Source organism: Nicotiana tabacum, chromosome 24, assembly GCF_000715075.1.
Source record: "Nicotiana tabacum cultivar K326 chromosome 24, ASM71507v2, whole genome shotgun sequence".
NCBI lineage: Eukaryota > Viridiplantae > Streptophyta > Magnoliopsida > Solanales > Solanaceae > Nicotiana > Nicotiana tabacum.
This window is the reverse complement of record NC_134103.1, coordinates 83,109,044-83,127,171: the sequence shown is the minus strand read 5'-3', so window position 1 is coordinate 83,127,171 and position 18,128 is coordinate 83,109,044. Positions and strand designations below refer to the sequence as shown.

The 18,128-nt window shown below is 35.0% G+C and overlaps 2 protein-coding genes across 2 annotated transcripts; both read left to right on the top strand.

Annotated features, from left to right (window-relative positions):
- The first annotated feature begins 3,999 nt into the window (after positions 1-3,999).
- Positions 4,000-6,769, top strand: LOC107798780 (protein FAR-RED-ELONGATED HYPOCOTYL 1-LIKE). The gene is made up of 3 exons (XM_016621821.2): positions 4,000-4,167; positions 5,552-6,219; positions 6,490-6,769. The coding sequence occupies exons 1-3, from the start codon at positions 4,130-4,132 to the stop codon at positions 6,561-6,563; spliced, it is 780 nt and encodes a 259-aa protein (XP_016477307.1). The 5' UTR covers positions 4,000-4,129; the 3' UTR covers positions 6,564-6,769.
- A 1,448-nt stretch (positions 6,770-8,217) lies between these two features.
- On the top strand, positions 8,218-18,008 carry LOC107798791 (ATP-dependent zinc metalloprotease FTSH 10, mitochondrial). The gene is made up of 8 exons (XM_016621832.2): positions 8,218-8,673; positions 8,775-8,997; positions 9,092-9,166; positions 11,046-11,173; positions 13,049-13,534; positions 13,668-14,435; positions 15,821-16,048; positions 17,334-18,008. The coding sequence occupies exons 1-8, from the start codon at positions 8,623-8,625 to the stop codon at positions 17,808-17,810; spliced, it is 2,436 nt and encodes an 811-aa protein (XP_016477318.1). The 5' UTR covers positions 8,218-8,622; the 3' UTR covers positions 17,811-18,008.
- Positions 18,009-18,128: the final 120 nt, after the last annotated feature.

Here is an 18,128-nt window from a genome sequence, read left to right as displayed (position 1 = left end):
CATCTATCGTCTCAACATGATACCCATTTCGGCGGATATTTATAAAACTCAACAAGTTTCTTCGGGACTTGGAGGAGAATAATGCATTGTCTATTATAAGTTTTATTTCCTTAGACAGAAATATAGTGGCTTTTCCGGAGCATTCAATCAAACTTATATTACCAGAAATTATTGAAACATTTGCTTTTTCCTTATGCAAATAAGAAAAGTATTTCTGATCTTTGAATATGGCATGAGTTGTTCTACTATTAATTACACAAATATCTTCATGATTGGTCTTTGATCCAAACATAATATGAGGATTATCCATATTCTTCAAAATGACATAAACAAAATAAATATGATAGTAAACATCATTATCAAAGCATAACTTTTATTTATGTACAAGAATTACATAACCATACTATCTACTACAAATAACAAAAATTAAAATATTTACATTTCTACAGATTCATCACCGATCACATGACTTATTTCTCCTTACGGGAGTGCAAAGTAATCAGCTACATCCAAATGCATGAAGTTTAAATTATCTTCAGAAATAAAATTTGCTTCAGCATTTTTCTCTGTCTTCTTCAGGGAGGCTTGATACAGTTCAATCAGGTACTTTGGCAGACGACATGTACGTGACTAGTGCCCTTTTCCTCCACATTTATAGCATGCATTTTTTGCCTTTCCTGCTTGCACCGCTTCATGCTTTTGTTCCTTCCTTTTCCATTGCTGGTGGTGAGGAGGGTTCCTTGGTGCATTATTATTATCATGATTAGAGTTTCTTCCCCGACCAAGGCCATTACCACGGCTGGGGCCACGTACTCTTCCACGGGAAGTTCGTCTCATTCACTTCAGGGAATGGACAAGAACCAGTAGGTCGGTTTTCATGATTTTTCATTAATGGCCCATTATGTTGCTCGTCTACAAGAAGATGTGAGATAAGTTCATAATACTTTTTGAATCCCATCTCTCGATATTGCTGCTGAGGGAGCATATTCGAGGCATGAAAAATGGTGAAAGTTTTCTCCAACATATCATGATCAGTAATATTACCACCACATAATTTCAATTGGAAAATAATTCTGAACATAACAGAATTATACTCACTGATAGATTTAAAATCTTGCAGCCTTAGATGAGTCCAATCATCACGTGCCTGTGGAAGAACGACCATCTTCAGTTGGTCATATCTATCTTTCAAATTATTTCACAGTATGACTGGATCTTTTATAGTGAGATATTCCATTTTCAAGCCTTCATTAAGGTGATGGCGTAGGAATATCATTGTTTTGGCACGGGCTTGGTTTGATGCTTGATTTTTGTCCTTGATGGTATCTGCGAGACGCATCGCATCAAGATGAATTTCAGCATCAAGCATCCAAGACATCTAGCTTTTGCCCGATATATCCAGGGTTACAAATTCAAGTTTAGAAAGATTTGACATTATTTAGAAAAAGAAAGTTCGTACCTCTGATACTTTCAAAGTATTGGCTCGAGATGACAGAGTCTCGTGCTGATAACGTGTTATAAAATAAAGATTGTAAAGCAAAGACATGTATAGAGAGAAACTGATTTATTATTCGAACTTCAAACTTATGTACATAATGAACTAAAATCTCCTCTATTTATAGAAGAAAGGAAGCTGCTGTGTAAGCTGCTACTGTGCCAAATATAGATAATCTTCTATCGGGGGTGATGTTTATTCATAACGGAGTACCGAAAGGATAAGCTTCTTGAGGAAGCTTATTTCAATAGAATACTAAATAGATAAACTTATTTACGACGGAATCTCATATATATAAGTTTCTTCAGAAAGGTTATTTACAACGGAGTACTAAATGAACATCCATAATATAATATATTTATAATACTCACTTAGTACTCAGCAAGAGCAATAAGCAAATTCGAATGAGTGATAGGTCACTAAATTTAGTAGCACTTAAAGAAAAACCCAAACTTTGATACTTGTATCAATTTTGTGATTTTATTAAAACATAATTAGTCAGTTATAAATTTCATGATGCGTCTATTATAGCTGATTTTAAGAGAGAGTTAACATTTGACTATGCGAACTTATATTTCATTTAAATTTATAATATTTTATTTTTATCAAAACACCATCAATCTATGAGAAATGTGAGTAGGGGTGTCAATAGATATTTAAAAACCGACCGAGCCGTACCGTACCAAACAAATTTTTAGATTTCTTTTAATAAAACCATAGATTTTATATAAATCTATAATCGTACCGATAATTAGGGTAGGTTTTTTATTTTTCGAAAATAAACCGAAAAATACCAAACCGTACCGAATAAATTCACATGTGAACAATATATTTACATATTAAATTTAAAAATAATAATGCATTAATTTTTTCCTAATGGTTACAAGCCAACAAGTAATTAAACTCAAAATCCTAATTCCCAACTTATTATACTACTCATGTTGAAACTAAATTATTTTTAGCATATTCACTAGCAAGACACAAGGTATTCTAGCGTTTATGAGTAGCAAACTACAATGTATTGAATATGTTTCCTTTCGTATGATTTAGATTTATCTTTTTGAATATTTAATCTTTTATAAACTTTCTTTGATCCCAACTTGGTTAATATCTTTCTATTCGTGTGATTTATATTTTCTTTGTCTTTGCTTAGTTTCTTTTATGCTGCTGTAGAATGGTTGATGGAACTATACTCTCGCCATCTTTCATGTTTTCTTAATGCATAACCCTTTAAATAGTAAAATTATCTAGAGAGTTTTGCTAAGCCCTATAAAAGTACGTATGTTATTGCATTTTACTTCTAGTAGTGACTTTTATATGACATTTAAATAAAATACCGAAAATTTACCGTACCGTATCGATACCGATACCGAAGAGAAACCGACATGATTGAGCAGTTTCGAAAAGTCTAATTTTGATTATACATAATAAAATAACCGAAAAATTAGTATGGCACAAATTTTATAAAATAACTGGCCGAACCGAATGCTCACCAGAAAAATAAAAGAAGAAGAAAAAGGTGAGTATCAATTCAGCACATTTCCTGATGAATTTTCCTTCAAAGATTTATTTACTACCCATCATGTTTCATTTTATAACACTATCTTCTTATTAGTCTATTTTTTAAAAAAATATTTTTTATATTTTAAAATAATTTATTTGAAACCTTTTATTTTATTTTTAATAATAATTTTATAGTCATAAAAATTTCATGATATAGTTAATATTAAACAATCTCATTCTTTATTCAATTTAATTTTACCTCATAAATTAAAGAGAATAGAGTACCATTAATTTTTTTTTTTTAAGGGTGAGAAGAAATAAATAAAAAAACCCAGAAAGTAGTGATGTGATGCACGTGCCTCAAACTCAAGTGGTGGTAGTCCATAAATTTGGTACTAGAGAGAGAATTATTGTACTGCCGGGCCATTCGGATAAGGTAAAAGAACCATAATTATAATTTAAGAAACTATACAGATGTGTTTATACTTTATATTCCATATGGATATGCTAGTTTTATCGCAATCAAGGGAGAAAAAAAAGAAAGTTGGATGCACAAAATATTCGTATTTACATAGTATATGAGAAAGGCCTGTATTGAAAGGAGTAAGATAGTCTATTCTAATATAAATATTAGCGATAGAAACGGTTTTTTAGGAGGGCTGAAGAAAATTCTTCGCCGAAATATTATAGTGTATATATAAGTCAAAATTTATTTTGTTACTTTATATATTATATTTTAAATTTTTTTAATATAATCCAAAAATATAGCTTAGTGATAAAGGGATCAAAAATAACTTTTACTGTTCGAATCTATAACTTATAGATCACGGACAAATAACTTTAAGGTCTCAATGCTCTCCTTCGATCGCAATCTAGGGAGTAATAAATTAATGTGAAATCACATACTATAAATTACCCGTATTTAAAAAATAAATGGTATATAAAAAAATTACTCATTATGATCCACTTACTAATTTGGTGCATGTATGTATCCTATACAGGACAATTATATTCGTATATCATAATTATAGTCGTCGGTAGTGTCATCTACTTCTCCCTTCCTCCTCCAGAAGTTCACAATGGTCCCTCCGTACATCTAAATTCTCGTCTTCTTAATTTCAAGCTGGAAATATGGAGGAAGATATGATTATTTCTGCTCATATCAACAGGTTTTGGTTCTATCCTTTCTGGGTCTCCTCTATCTTGTTCCTATTTGTTGTAAACTGTAATACTGTCAAAGGTATTAAAACTTTGAACACAGAATGAGCTGACAAAGTTATAGATCATCAATAAGATATGCTAGATATTTGGTATTTTATGTGTTTTTATGTTTCAAGTTGCTGGTTACTTGGTTTGATCTGTATTTTAGCTGAGGTGCAGACTATGCCCTAATCTTCTGATTTTAGCCTGAGTTATCTCAAGGTTTAAATTGATTAAAAGCTGTGCTTTGGAAACCCTTATATTCAATGTATAACATAATTTTCATGCTAAGTATTTAGAATTTTGGGTATTATCTTGCAGAGGCAGATCCAGTATTTGAACTTTATGAGTTCGAAATTTAATATTTGTACATATTTAGTAGATTTCTTAACACATAGAGAGTTTGAGCCAAAATTATTTGGTTCGGCTGAATCCATAGCTAATACTATACATCCACCCCTGTTGTCCTGTTTGTGAAATCGGATGAATTCTGTTTCACTGCGTCACCTAACTGGTATTGTCAAATGTTATAGCGATATATTTTGGTAGGTCATGTTGTTTATTTCCATCATATGCGCATATCATATGGAGACGAAAGTAGAGGATCTATCAGCAAAAGACTTACCACTTACAAGGATAGGTCAATTCCAATGAAGAAAGAAAACAAATGTGTTTACATGTGACTGAACAATCTTCTAAAATCATCTTAGTTTGCTTTCGCACCTTTAGTGCCTCAAATGCTGAATATATTAGGAAACTTTGAGTTCGACACAACCTTGAACGAATAAATAAAATGAAGAAGTGAGAAACAGAAGTTCATAAAAAAGATTCAGTCCTTTTTTTCGTACTCTTCCAATTCTTAATGTGAAAACAATCTACTAACAGTAGCCTCAACAAAGTGTTGAATCTTTAACTTTTAAACTCTTTAAGTTCGATTGAGTATACTCTATATATAAAAAAGAACAAGAAAATGCAGTTATGGACGTTGCAATGAAGTGTGTATAGTAGCTCAAAAAACTTAGTTCAGCCAGTTAATTTTGCCCTTTTTGTGATCAAATGTGTAATTTCTGATGCCTAAACGAAGTTGTTTTAATATGCTCATTGCTTTAAAAGAGGAACTAATGCAATCTAAGTTTCTCTACGGTTACATTTAGCATTTCCTTCCATCAAATCTGCTTTTCAAACTTCAATTAAGTATGAAAGTATTCAGCATGTTTGTCTTGATTGCTATTTACAATCTTCTTCTGACCCTTCGGAACGAATCAGTTCAACTATGATTTCATTTTTTAAACTATTTCATACTGGACTAAATGTATGTGTCACACTCTAATACTGGTTTACCTCTTGTACCAGTGTTGATATGAACAAGGTACTGCCTACTAGCCTTGCTTACTTTAACAAGAAAAGAAAGTTTCAAGCTGAGCAACTGGGAATGCCTCTACCAAAGCATATGTGCTCATATCAGAGCTATGCTGAATGTAGTTCTTCACCTACTGGTACAGAGGCTAAAGAGTCTTTGGCATTCATGATTAAGGCAGAATACGATAGAAGGGGCCGAGATGATGACTCAGAACTAGAATCTGAGAAAGACAGCAATAGCCTTATTGGAGATGCTGACTCTGTCACGTCTGGTGAGGCTAAAATTAATCCTGGATGTCTGAAATCATGCTCATCCGATCAGGCTTCAACTTCATCTTTTAATTGGGGAGGAAACCGGTCCAAGAATGCTCTTTATTCTTTGGAGAGCAGATCAGTGACAAAATTAACACCTGATAGGCCGGAGCAACCACCTACTGGCGGAGAATGGGATACTCTACATCATGGTTCTGGGTGCCACCCGTCACTAGATTATGAAGAGCACTTGTTGGAATTTGGAAATCTTGGGGATTGCACTTGTGCAGAATGCAGGAATGAGGGCATTGAGTTATCAACAGAAAAGGAACTTGAAGATACTCTGTACTCCAATGGGGTGAATCCAAATAATTATGTTCTTTCATCTGGAAGATGGACAGTTAACCAAGGTAACTTAGTTTCCAGTTTCTCTTTTCCCCTTCTTTCTCATTGAAGTTGTGAGGTAGATAAAGGTTCTGAAAATTTTGGTCTTTGCACGTCCAAGTTCTAGTTATCTCGTGAGTTTTCCCTATTATAGCCGATTATAGCATGTTCAGTCAAATAGGGAAAAAGTGTGTGCCTCTTGTCGGTCCTTGTATGTTTGTATAGAGGACGTGGTTATTTGGCTTAGAAATGTGGTAAGATTTACTTAGATGATACATAATTTTCTTTTGATGCAGATTCAGAGCCAGGTCCCAAGAAACTAACCATTGACAAAGAGTTTGAGCAGTACTTTTCCATGCTAATGCTGTAAAAGAAACCATTCAGTTTGAACAGCTGGTTTTAGTAGTTAATAATTGGTTCTACTGGCTGGCTTGTATGGTTAGTATTTGCTATGTTGTATGTAGCCCTTGTAGCAACACAAACAAATATGAGAATTTTGTATTCACCTAACTTGAATAAATATTGTAATATGCTTTTGCTTGCATAATTCATCAGTTGCAGAATAGTGTTTTCGCAGCTCAAGAACTCTTGGACTTTCTGTTTAATTGGTTTTAGTCTTTTTAATAGTTGAAGAACACTGTTGATGTTATCCTCGACTGTTTCTCCAGTCGGTTTTTATTTGACATAGATGGAAAAACAAAACATTAAGTTAATGAAGGAAATTTGGCCGAGAAAACTATAAATGAAATCTTTGCTTTGGATTAACATTTTTGAAATCATTTAAACACGTTTAATCATTTCAAACAGGTTTTGTTGGAGACAATCAATTATGTGTAAAATTCTTTCAGGTAAATCTTTTAATCATATTAAACAGGTTTTGTTGGAGAACAGTATCTGAAGAAGAAGTATTTCTTTCTATATAAATAATTAACTAATCTTTCCAATAGAAGTGAGTTGAGACAATATATTTTACATCATCATGGCTATATTGGAGTGGTTGGAGTCGAGATTTTCTTTGGCAATTCATAACCTTGGGGAAGGAGGAGTTTGATTTAATCTGAATAAATCGAGTTCACGATTGGTGAAAATCTAGAGCAACTTACAAAGAGAATTTAAGTTTTGTTGACAAGATATACAATTTTTATACCACCAAGTAAAATTAACAAGCAGTTATATGCAACTCTTTATAACAAATTTAACATAGTAACTTAAAATTTTAAGAATGAGCTGGTATAATCAATTGCATTGCGTTGAAAATTACCCGTGTATGTGACTTATTGAAAATATTAGCTAAAAGGGAGTCATTGTAGTTCCTCTAAATTACTGGATTCTTTGTTTTCCTTTTTTTTACGCGGTTACAATGGATTCTCATTGTGTGAGGGTAACATGTACACAGATCTTCGCCTAGCTTGAGGAGGTAAAGAGGTTATTCCGATAGATTCTCGGCTAAAAAAAGTATTTTTCAGCAAGTTAGAAAAAGAAAATAACAATGAAAAATTATGTTGAAAATAATAAAAATAAGCACAGTAACAACAACAAAACAACAAACAATATGAAAACCGAAGCAAGGGAGATAACATGTAGTAATAGAAATTAAAGAATAAGATAATACGAGAATGATAATAATATTGATATGAAAAATATTAGATAGATACGGTGTCCCAAACTCGACTACCTACTAACATTCTACCCTAATCATCACCCTCCATATCCTTCTATCTAAGGTATGTCTTTAGTAAGCCGAAGATGCGTCATCTTCAAATCCTGTCTAATCACTTTTCCCCAAAAAACTTCTTCGGCCTACTTCTAACTCTGCTTAGACCCCCAATTGCCAACCTCTCGCACCTTTTCACCGGGACATCAGTGTATCTCCTCTTCACATGTTCGAACCATCTCGGCCTCGCTTCCCTCATTTTGTCAACCACGGGGGTCACTCCTACCTTGTCCCGAATCATCTTCTGAGCGTGCATCACAAGTGGCTACTTTTTGACACATTTTTAAATACTGGCTACTTTTCAAAAACCAGTCCAAAAGTGGCTAGCATCATACAATTTTTACCCTATCCCACGAACATCTTCCTCAACAACCTAAGTACTCTGTCAGAACAAAGCCCATAAAAGGAAGTCCGGTCCATAATTAACCACGTAACGAGTCGGTCTCTGTTCCCGGTTTTCTCCAACTTCTTCTATCCTGTCCCTCCTCCGTGCTACTTCCTTTGATTTTCCTCAACCTTTTTTCAAACTCAGCAAACTGTATTATAGGTCACTATATACATTAAAAAAACACGGAAACTACCTTTTCAAACTCTGCTACCTGAAATTAAATTATTTCTCTTTAGGTTTTATTCAATCGATTCCTCTCTGATTTGAATCAAATTTTTAGGGATTAGATTTTTTTTTGCAGAAATTCATGTTCGGATCATCAAAAAGATGATTCTTTCGCGTATCAATCGCTCTCTCTCGAAATCTTCGATTAATAAAGTAAGCTGCAATTTATATAAATTTTAAATCTTTTCGTATTTTCTGCGTTTATTTATGTTAATATTGTTAGTATGAAACGTTTTTTTAATATGATTGAGCAGAAATTAGTTTCTGGTGTGAGAAGAGTGATTTTGGATGAAGTGGCATCGCGTAATGCGTGCATTACACGCGTCAATGGCGGGTTAGGGTTTGTGAGAAGCTACTTGACATCTATTGGAGCTGGAAAACAAGGTGTCAATAAGGCATATTTGTTGGAACTTGATTCACTATTTGCAAACCCGAGACTCCGGAGGTTTTTTTGCAGCCAAGGATCAAAGAATAAAAGTAAGTATAATTCTTGACACGTTTTTTCTTTCTTAAAAAAATAAAAACTTTTTTCTTGGTGATGGATTCATATTATTGTGTTCTGATTTTGTAGACTATGAGAACTATTATCCGAAGAATAAGAAAGAAGTCCCGAAAGGGAACAATCAAAAGGCGGAGTCGGGCAAAGGTATGCAATGCAATGAATTAACAGTTTGTGCATTTGATGTTCAGTAACATATGATGAAATAAAATTATTTATGGTAAGTTATTAGACTTTACTAGAATGTGTAAATATAGGGAATATTTCAGTTCGAGCTAAGTTTTTGTTTTCTAAAGTATGTTGCATATGATTAAGTAGAACTTTGGATTACTAAAATCATTGGTGAGAGAAAGTGTTAGAGATATAGCTCATTTATACTATTCCAAATGTTTAGGAAAATGAGAATACCTATCTATGAATAGAGATGGAAATTAGCTAGTGGAATAGCGCCTTATTTACTTGAGTTGAATGTGTCGAAGTAGATTTTGATATTCTGCAATATCCCTTGTTTGGTCCTTTGTCTTAAGGACTGTGTAAAAGTGACTCTACACTGCCTATGCAAATCATGGATTAAAGCCTTCTTATTGCGAAGACAACCTTTGTGTATGGAAGTTTATGGTACTGAATTTCTTGGAGGTTAAGATTACATGCTTTGCAATGCGTTCAAAATTATACTGGGAATTGGATGTCGTCAATAGCAACTCTCACTTCAAAACCGTCTATATGTTCTTAATTTGACAGTGCAAAATGTCTGATATATTTATGTCAGTGTTAGTAAAAGGCGTCACTTTGTCTCTTAAGCGATACGAAGCAAAGAGTTATCGCTTCATGGGTGAAGTCATGCAGTTTAGGGAAGTGTGAGAATATTAACGTTCTGCGAGTTCATTGAATCTCAGCTTTGAGAAATTGGATTGATATTGGCGATTGGATGCTGATTTGTTTTTTCAATATCAATTAATTGTTATACTACTCCCTTCAAAATTAAATTCATTGGTATTCCTAGTTTTGAGCAAAATGTATGCTTCACTTCAAAGAAGCATGTGCTTCACTTCATGCTTTTCGCTTCAAGCCACATGGATCTCGTCACTCTTCTGTGCTTATCGCTTTTAAAAATGCTGTTTTATGTTATCTAAGAGGGTTTCACAGATAATCCTCTATTTATGAAAAGATAAGAATGTATTTATTATTGATGTTGAGAAGAGAGATATCATTACTTTCGCATATCTCACTCATCGAGATGGCATAAATAACCAAACCTGGGCAAGAACAGTTAGGTAAGCTAGCTGACTGCATGTTAAATAAGTTATCTTTTAGAAGTTAGAAATTAATATTCATCTAGCAACTAACCAGGGTCAGCTTCAGAATTTACTCTCTAAATATAAAATGATCTAATCTGCATCATTGATAATCTGATTAAGTACAATATCCTGTGAGTCTTCCCTTTCTTTTTCTTGTTTTTCTTTCTTTTATCCTTTTCAGCGAATTGTTCTTTTTTCAATATCCTTAGACGAATTTTTTCCAGAGCTTATTTTTGGATCACTCTTAATTCTTCCCTTCATTTGTGTCAAAAGATCTATTACGAGTTGCGGCTGCAGAACTTTAGTTAATGAGCTGATAAATTAAATATCTTTTTAAAAGGTTGGCAGTGGCTTTTAAATGAATAAGAAAAATGTATTTGTTTACATTAATTTAAAACAAGGGACAATGTTTTCTTTATTTTGCATATAGTTGAACTGAAGCTCTCTAATTAAACACTTCCGGTGGACGAAGAGATATTCAATTGACTTTAGTGCGAAAGTAATCTTTGTTTATGGAAGTTTATGGTGCTGAGTTTCTAGGAGGTTAAGATTACACAGTTGCTATGAGTCTAAAAAATGTAATATCATTGCATCCTCTATCATGGAGTATGAAACAAGTGGTAAGTAACAATTGCTAGCATGACTTCCACATTCTTTTCCCGTTTCTTGTTGTGTTCTCTTTTGGCCTGTCTATGGTGAAAAATTAATTTTGGTTTCTTTTGTGGCAGAGGAAAGTACAGGCGAGCAAGGAAACCCTCAGGACTTCCTGAAGCAATATCAAAATATTCTCACACCCTTGTTATTTATTGGATTTATTCTGTCATCGACACTTCTCGGTCCTCGTGAACAGAAGGAGGTTAGTCTTAACCAACACTTCTACAGTTCGAGTTTTCATTGTTTCAGCCCCTTCTCTTTCTTTTCAAGGACGAGTTTAGTGCCTTATGGAGTTTGAGTTCCATGTGCACTTGATTGTGATCGTGCTGATATCTATGTTAGGACCAACTTTTTGCAATCATGGCTTGCCTTCTACCGAGAAGTGGAAATGAAAGAACAAATAACTTTACTAGTAAATGAGGATACTATGATAGAGGGTGTTCAAGGTAGGGATTGATTTTGGGGGATTGGTTTTGGAACTTTCATGGACGGAAGTGGTGAGTTGGTTTAGAAGAATTAGTTTTGGAGTTGGTGTTTGAAATGACATTTTCTATATGTTTCCAAAACCTAAATAATTTGGTTTCACTTTGTTTTCTTTCCAAACACATGTTAGCTTTTGCTTTTGGAATGTTGTCACTTTCTAAAATCCTAATGCCATTTAAAAGATTGACTGATATTGCTGTCAGAAGAATGCCATTTCAAAAAGATTGAATGACTTAGGTACTTTTTTGTTTTGAGGGAGATCAGAGTGATGAAATTAATTATTCTGCATTAGTGTTGAATGTTGTGGAAGGTATCACTTGCATTCTTTTTGGGTTTGAATATCATTTGATTATAAGTTTTTTCCCAAAGGATGTTTTATATCATGACAACTATATTTGGTTTATAAAGAGACTTGTTTTTGCAAAAGAACTCAGAAAGTTCCCTAAAAAACCGAAACAGATTTCAGGTGCTTTTCATTGTTTACAGAACAACTATTCGTTCCAGAAACAATTCAAACACAGTTATTGTCTAAAAATTATTTTTCAAAAGTTTCAGTTTTCTAGGAAAACATGGAAAAAAATCCGAACTCCACGTAAGGTTTCACAAAAACCATGATTGAGAAAAAAAGGTTTGCTGAGCCTGTTAGTGATCAATGGAGATACTGTGTTATACCATGAATGCAGTAAGGAATTAGATTTAGTGTAACTAGATATTTATTGATAAACTCTGCAACGGAGTTGCTGCTTTCTCATATAATATTGTTCTATTGGTCTGCAACCATTACTTCTTCCTCCCTTCCCCCCTCTCCCAGACGGCCCATGCGTATAAATGGATTAACTTGTATATTGATAATGGAAAAGTTGAGCGTGTCTTTTTTACATAGTCTGACTGATGAATGAAAGATTTGATGTTCTTATACCATATACTGGTTCACGGATAATTTCATGTTTTTTCATTCAAATGCTTTATATTTAGAGACCTTACTACCTGTTTGTCCTGTACGGCAAATCCAGATGGAGCAGCTATTTGCCTTAGTAGAGCGATATATCTAGAACAAGAAAACAGTGCACGATTTTAATTGAATTCCTATGATGAGATACATGAGCCATTAACCTCAGTTGCATTTCCTAATGAACTTTTTACTTATACTCTGAAATCTAACTCATCAACAAGTTTAGTGATAACTACACTGGATAGAAGATTGTTACTTTTTAAAGAAACATACAAAAATGAGAAAGGAAACCTCAGGACTCCCTCTATTTTATCTCACCTGGTCATCCCTTGCATATCGGTTATATATTGCCATTATTTGAATTGATTATATTGACATTTATAACAATAACGATAACGATAACAATAGTAATAATAAAAATAAAAGTGGATGACGAAGAACTTCTTTTCAAGGTTTTACCGTGTAGCACTGAAATTAATTAAGCGGTGTGACTTATGTATATGTTGAATCTTTTCAGTGATGAACTACTAAGCAGGTTTTTATTTTCTAGGAGCAGCAATTTTATCTTATCTTTATTAGTTGATTGTCTTCTGAATCTTTCTTCTCTTTATCATGGTTATTTCGCTTTATGTAAATTTTCAGATTAGCTTCCAAGAATTCAAAAACAAGCTACTTGAAGCTGGTCTAGTTGATCGAATTGTCGTCGCTAACAAATCCGTGGCCAAAGTTTACGTGAGAAGTTCTGCACCTGGTATTAATCAAACAGGCGATGACACTGTTCAAGGTCCTACAAACGGTACGAATGGTGGAAGAAACACGGGCCAGTACAAATACTATTTTAACATTGGGAGTGTTGAGTCATTTGAGGAGAAGCTTGAGGAAGCACAAGAAGCCTGGGGAATAGACCCTCACAATTATGTTCCTGTGGTATATGTTGATGAATTGAATTGGTTCCAAGAGCTGATGAGGTTTGGTCCAACAGTATTGCTTCTAGCTGTCCTTTATTATATGGGACGAAGAGTGCAGGGTGGCATAGGAGTAGGAGGCTCTGATGGAAAAGGTGGCCGTGGAATATTTAATATTGGCAAGGCGAATTTCACCAAGATGGATAAAAATGCGAAGAATAAGGTGAGAATAAGTTTCTATTATTTGTGCAGCTTCAAAAATAGCAGCATTTTGAAATGGAAATTTTTAAAAATGATACATGCCATGATATTTCATGATTATTTCTTGGAAAGTTATCAACACTTTCTTGGTACAGGTTTTCTTCAAGGATGTGGCTGGATGTGACGAGGCTAAGCAAGAAATCATGGAGTTCGTCCACTTCCTTAAGAACCCCAAGAAGTACGAGGAGTTAGGAGCCAAAATTCCTAAGGGTGCTCTGCTAGTGGGTCCTCCTGGAACTGGAAAGACACTTCTAGCTAAAGCTACAGCAGGAGAATCTGGTGTACCTTTTCTCTCGATTTCTGGGTCAGAATTTATGGAGATGTTTGTTGGTGTTGGGCCATCTAGAGTTAGGAGCTTATTTCAGGAGGCAAGACAATGTGCACCTAGTATAGTATTCATTGATGAGATTGATGCTATTGGTCGAGCAAGAGGGAAGGGAGGCTTTGCTGGAGGAAATGATGAACGTGAGAGTACTTTAAATCAACTGCTTGTAGAAATGGATGGATTTGCAACCACATCTGGTGTAGTTGTACTTGCTGGCACAAATAGACCTGATATATTAGACAAAGCCTTGTTAAGACCTGGTCGATTTGATCGCCAGATTAGCATTGATAAACCCGACATCAAAGGCCGTGATCAAATTTTCAGAATCTATCTGAACAAGTTGAAACTTGACCAGGAGGCAGGGTTCTATTCACAGAGACTTGCTGCTCTAACACCAGGATTTGCTGGAGCAGACATTGCAAATGTTTGTAATGAAGCTGCTCTAATTGCTGCTAGGAATGAGAGTACGATAATTACCATGCAACATTTTGAGTCAGCGATAGACAGGGTGATTGGTGGTCTAGAGAAGAAGAATAAGGTATTGGTCTTCTCACCTTTTCCCCTTCCATTTATGTACTTTATCTCATGTTTCCATAGCAACATAGGAAAATATTCAGTCTTTTCTTTACAACAGCAGCATTTTCTATGATGTTTTGTTCATCTTATTCTGCGTCTTGGATATCAAAGCCATTTGTTTCAGTATGAAAATGTTAGGATTCCTTGAGAAGTACATTGGTCCAATATCCATTTCCATCGGTATTGGGACATTATGGATCTACTGCTTAGTAGCTATGAGAAGTGAATATAGTTTGGGTTGTGGTGAGCATTTCGTAAGGAGGCTACGACAACCACAACAATAACTACGCCTCAGTCCCAAACTAGTTGGCGTCGGCTTTATGAATCTTCACATACCATGTTACTCTATTTAAACTCATCTCAGGTCAACATTATAAATAAAAATAATAATAAATAAATAAATAAATAAAAGTACTAAAGTTCTTTATATTTTCTGTTGACGCATAAATCTCCAAAAAGCTAAACAACTCCTAGAAAAGCATAGGACGTTGAGATGTTGATACTATGATCCACCATCTGACCTTAATAAAAATACCTCCATTTTTAGCAAGTAAATTTCTTTCCTGTCTTACGATGCGTATGAATAAAATATTTAACCGAATCATATTAGGGTTTGTATTGTAATTCGATCAAATTTTTGAGTTCTTGCTGTAATAAGAAGAGCATTGTGAGGTGGGTGAACGTCTTCCAGAGTCCTGGGTAAACCACTGTGGCATAAGATGGGATACTTCAAAATTTTAGGGGCAGATGTTTACAGCATTGGAAGGAACTAAATCAACCTGTCCAATATTGCAAGATTGTAATGTGACTTTGAACCACTCGAGCACTTCTTTTGAATATTCTGTCGTCCAATAGCCCCCTCCTTTTTTTGTGTGGTCATCACATCAGAGGTTCACATATATTCATTTTGAACTCTCTTGGAGCCAACTGAATCTTGTCAGTGCTAATTGAGCTTTGTCATTTGCTGCTACCCGGAGGATCTTAACCTTCTATTTGTCTAGGTTGCATTTCCCCCACCCCCACCCATCCACAAAGAAGTGCAGTGAATTTCGCGCATGATGTTCTCTGCTTCGGCACCCTTCTACTTACTTTATATTGGGTTGAGATGACATTTCGATTCCTTTTCTTTCCTCTTGCTTCTCTATCTTTTCTTTTTACCCAAAATAAAAAGGGAACTTTGGTGAATGTTGACCTGGGTGATGTATGCTTTGGTTCAATTTCTGTAGATGCTGTTGGAAATTGCTGACCAACAGTCTTTAGATTCTAGTAAGGACTTGTGAATGGGATGAATAATTTTTGTTTTGGATGATATAAGATAATTCAAAGCAACCTTTGTGGTTTCTGCAGGTCATAAGCAAGCTGGAAAGGCGGACAGTTGCTTATCATGAAGCTGGGCATGCTGTTGTTGGTTGGTTCTTGGAATATGCAGAGCCATTGCTTAAAGTGACAATTGTTCCTCGTGGTACAGCAGCCCTTGGATTTGCTCAGTATGTTCCCAATGAAAACCTTTTAATGACTAAAGAGCAGCTATTTGATATGACATGCATGACTCTTGGTGGCCGAGCTGCTGAGCAGGTAAGTTTATCAACTCTTTCTCTTGCTTTCATATGTTTACCCTATTTGCATTAAGTCTTAATTTATTGACAGCATTGTCACCACATTGGATGCATATAGAAAACCTTTTGTGCAAAGGACTATTACTAGGCATCTAAGCTCCATGATGGAACTTTCTATTATAATATGAAAATGATTGTTTTTTCTAGTCATGCACCAACTCTTTTTTTTTTTTTTGGGTGAAATAAGTTACTTCATTGCAAGCATCAAGAAGATGCAAAAGTTACAAGAAGGATCAATGTTAGCTCCATTACAATATAACAAAAACCTGCCCAGGGAGCTAACAAAAAGAATCAAAAGTAGAAAGGGGCTAAATTAAAGTAAGTGAGCCAATGAAGTCTAGAAGGGGAATAACATTATTTACAGGGCCTAGAGTACTACAACTAAATAGATACACGAGACATTTAGCTTTAAGAGCATGTATTGGAGTTGAAATGCCATCAAAACATCTGCTATTCCTTTCTTGCCAAAGACGCCAAAAAATGCATGCTGGGATCATCTTCCAGACTTTCTTGATGGCTCTGTCAACTTTCCATCTACTCCATCCGTCTACTGCCTCCGTAATGCCCTGAGGTTGTGTCCAGCTAAGCCCCAGGATTGCTAGAAACATATTCCACATATTTATTTCCATTGGACAATGCAAAAAAAAGGTGGGTGACTGACTCAGAGTTTTGCTGGCATGGGTAGCATCTATTCACCAACTGAAAACTCCTTTTACAAAGATTATCTTGAGTTAAGCAGGCTTCTCTAAGGGCTGTCCAAGTGAAGCAAATAACCTTTGTGGGAAGATATATCCTCCAAATGAGCTTCCACGGCCAAGAGTCTATGATTCCATTCTGTTCACACATATGCCTATAGCCTGCCTTGACTGTATAGGAATCTGCACTACCTCTTCTCCATATGAGCTTGTCACCAACTTCTACAGAGTAATATGTCTAAGTGCATATATATCCTAAGTAATTCATAATGGGGTTGGTCCTATCCAATTATCTACTTTTCAACCTCAGCGAAAAGAAGCTCAATGAAGTAGTACATCTTGATTTGATGACACTAGTTGTATAGAACAAATACTTTCGCTGGAGCAACTCTGCGTATGATACTTAGTTGTTGGGCAAATGGGCAATATGTTGTCACTACCTTACTGAAAAGGCAGTGTATCTTTATATGTTTTAATGTCTTTTCTACCCTTTTTTGACTAGTGAATCAGATTTTTACAATGTTCTTATGAATATTAAATTTTGAGTAGGTTTTGATTGGGAAGATCTCCACCGGAGCTCAAAATGATTTGGAGAAAGTCACCAAGATGACTTATGCTCAGGTAGCAGTATATGGTTTTAGTGACAAGGTTGGCCTCCTTTCGTTCCCACAAAGAGAAGATACGTTTGAGGCAAAGCCCTATGGTAGCAAGACAGCAGCAATTATCGACAGTGAAGTTAGAGAATGGGTAGCCAAGGCATATGATAATACTGTAAAACTAATAGAGGAACACAGAGAACATGTGGCTCAGATTGCTGAGTTGCTACTCGAAAAGGAAGTCCTCCATCAAGAAGACCTGGTCCAGGTATTGGGTGCTCGTCCATTCAAGAGTAGTGAGCCCACAAACTACGATAGGTTCACGCAAGGATTTGAAGAAGAGAATAGTGAAACTACAGCTAGCACTGAGGAAAAGACTGCGGAAGATAATGGATCATCGCCTGTAGTACCGGAGGTTGTCCCAGTATAGTCGCGGGGTTGTGATTTGTAATTGACATTGCAGGGTAACGGCTCTCTGGTATTAACTTTCAATTTTAGGTAATTCTATAAATTATTTGTCCTGATATTAATAATAAAAACATGGTCTTTCCGAATTTGTGTACTACATGAACTATTTATCGCAAAGAGATGAAAAAGGGTAGAAAGATAATTACGGTCTCTTCTCAAATAATTGGAGAATTTGTGATCTCTTAGTTTCAACTTTCAATATTGGCAGGGGTGACAATTTTTCTATTCCGATTTCTGTTATTGACAGTTATGCTTTATTTCCACAACAAAGCATTAAAGA

Excerpts from the sequence above, each read along its gene's own strand:
- LOC107798780 (XM_016621821.2), top strand. The coding sequence starts at position 4,130 with ATGGAGGAAGATATGATTATTTCTGCTCATATCAACAG. Across the intron at positions 4,168-5,551 it reads ATTTCTGCTCATATCAACAG|TGTTGATATGAACAAGGTAC; the intron begins GTTTTGGTTCTA and ends CTCTTGTACCAG. Across the intron at positions 6,220-6,489 it reads AAGATGGACAGTTAACCAAG|ATTCAGAGCCAGGTCCCAAG; the intron begins GTAACTTAGTTT and ends CTTTTGATGCAG.
- LOC107798791 (XM_016621832.2), top strand. The coding sequence starts at position 8,623 with ATGATTCTTTCGCGTATCAATCGCTCTCTCTCGAAATCTTCGATTAAT. Across the intron at positions 8,674-8,774 it reads CGAAATCTTCGATTAATAAA|AAATTAGTTTCTGGTGTGAG; the intron begins GTAAGCTGCAAT and ends ATGATTGAGCAG. Across the intron at positions 16,049-17,333 it reads GTGGCCGAGCTGCTGAGCAG|GTTTTGATTGGGAAGATCTC; the intron begins GTAAGTTTATCA and ends AATTTTGAGTAG.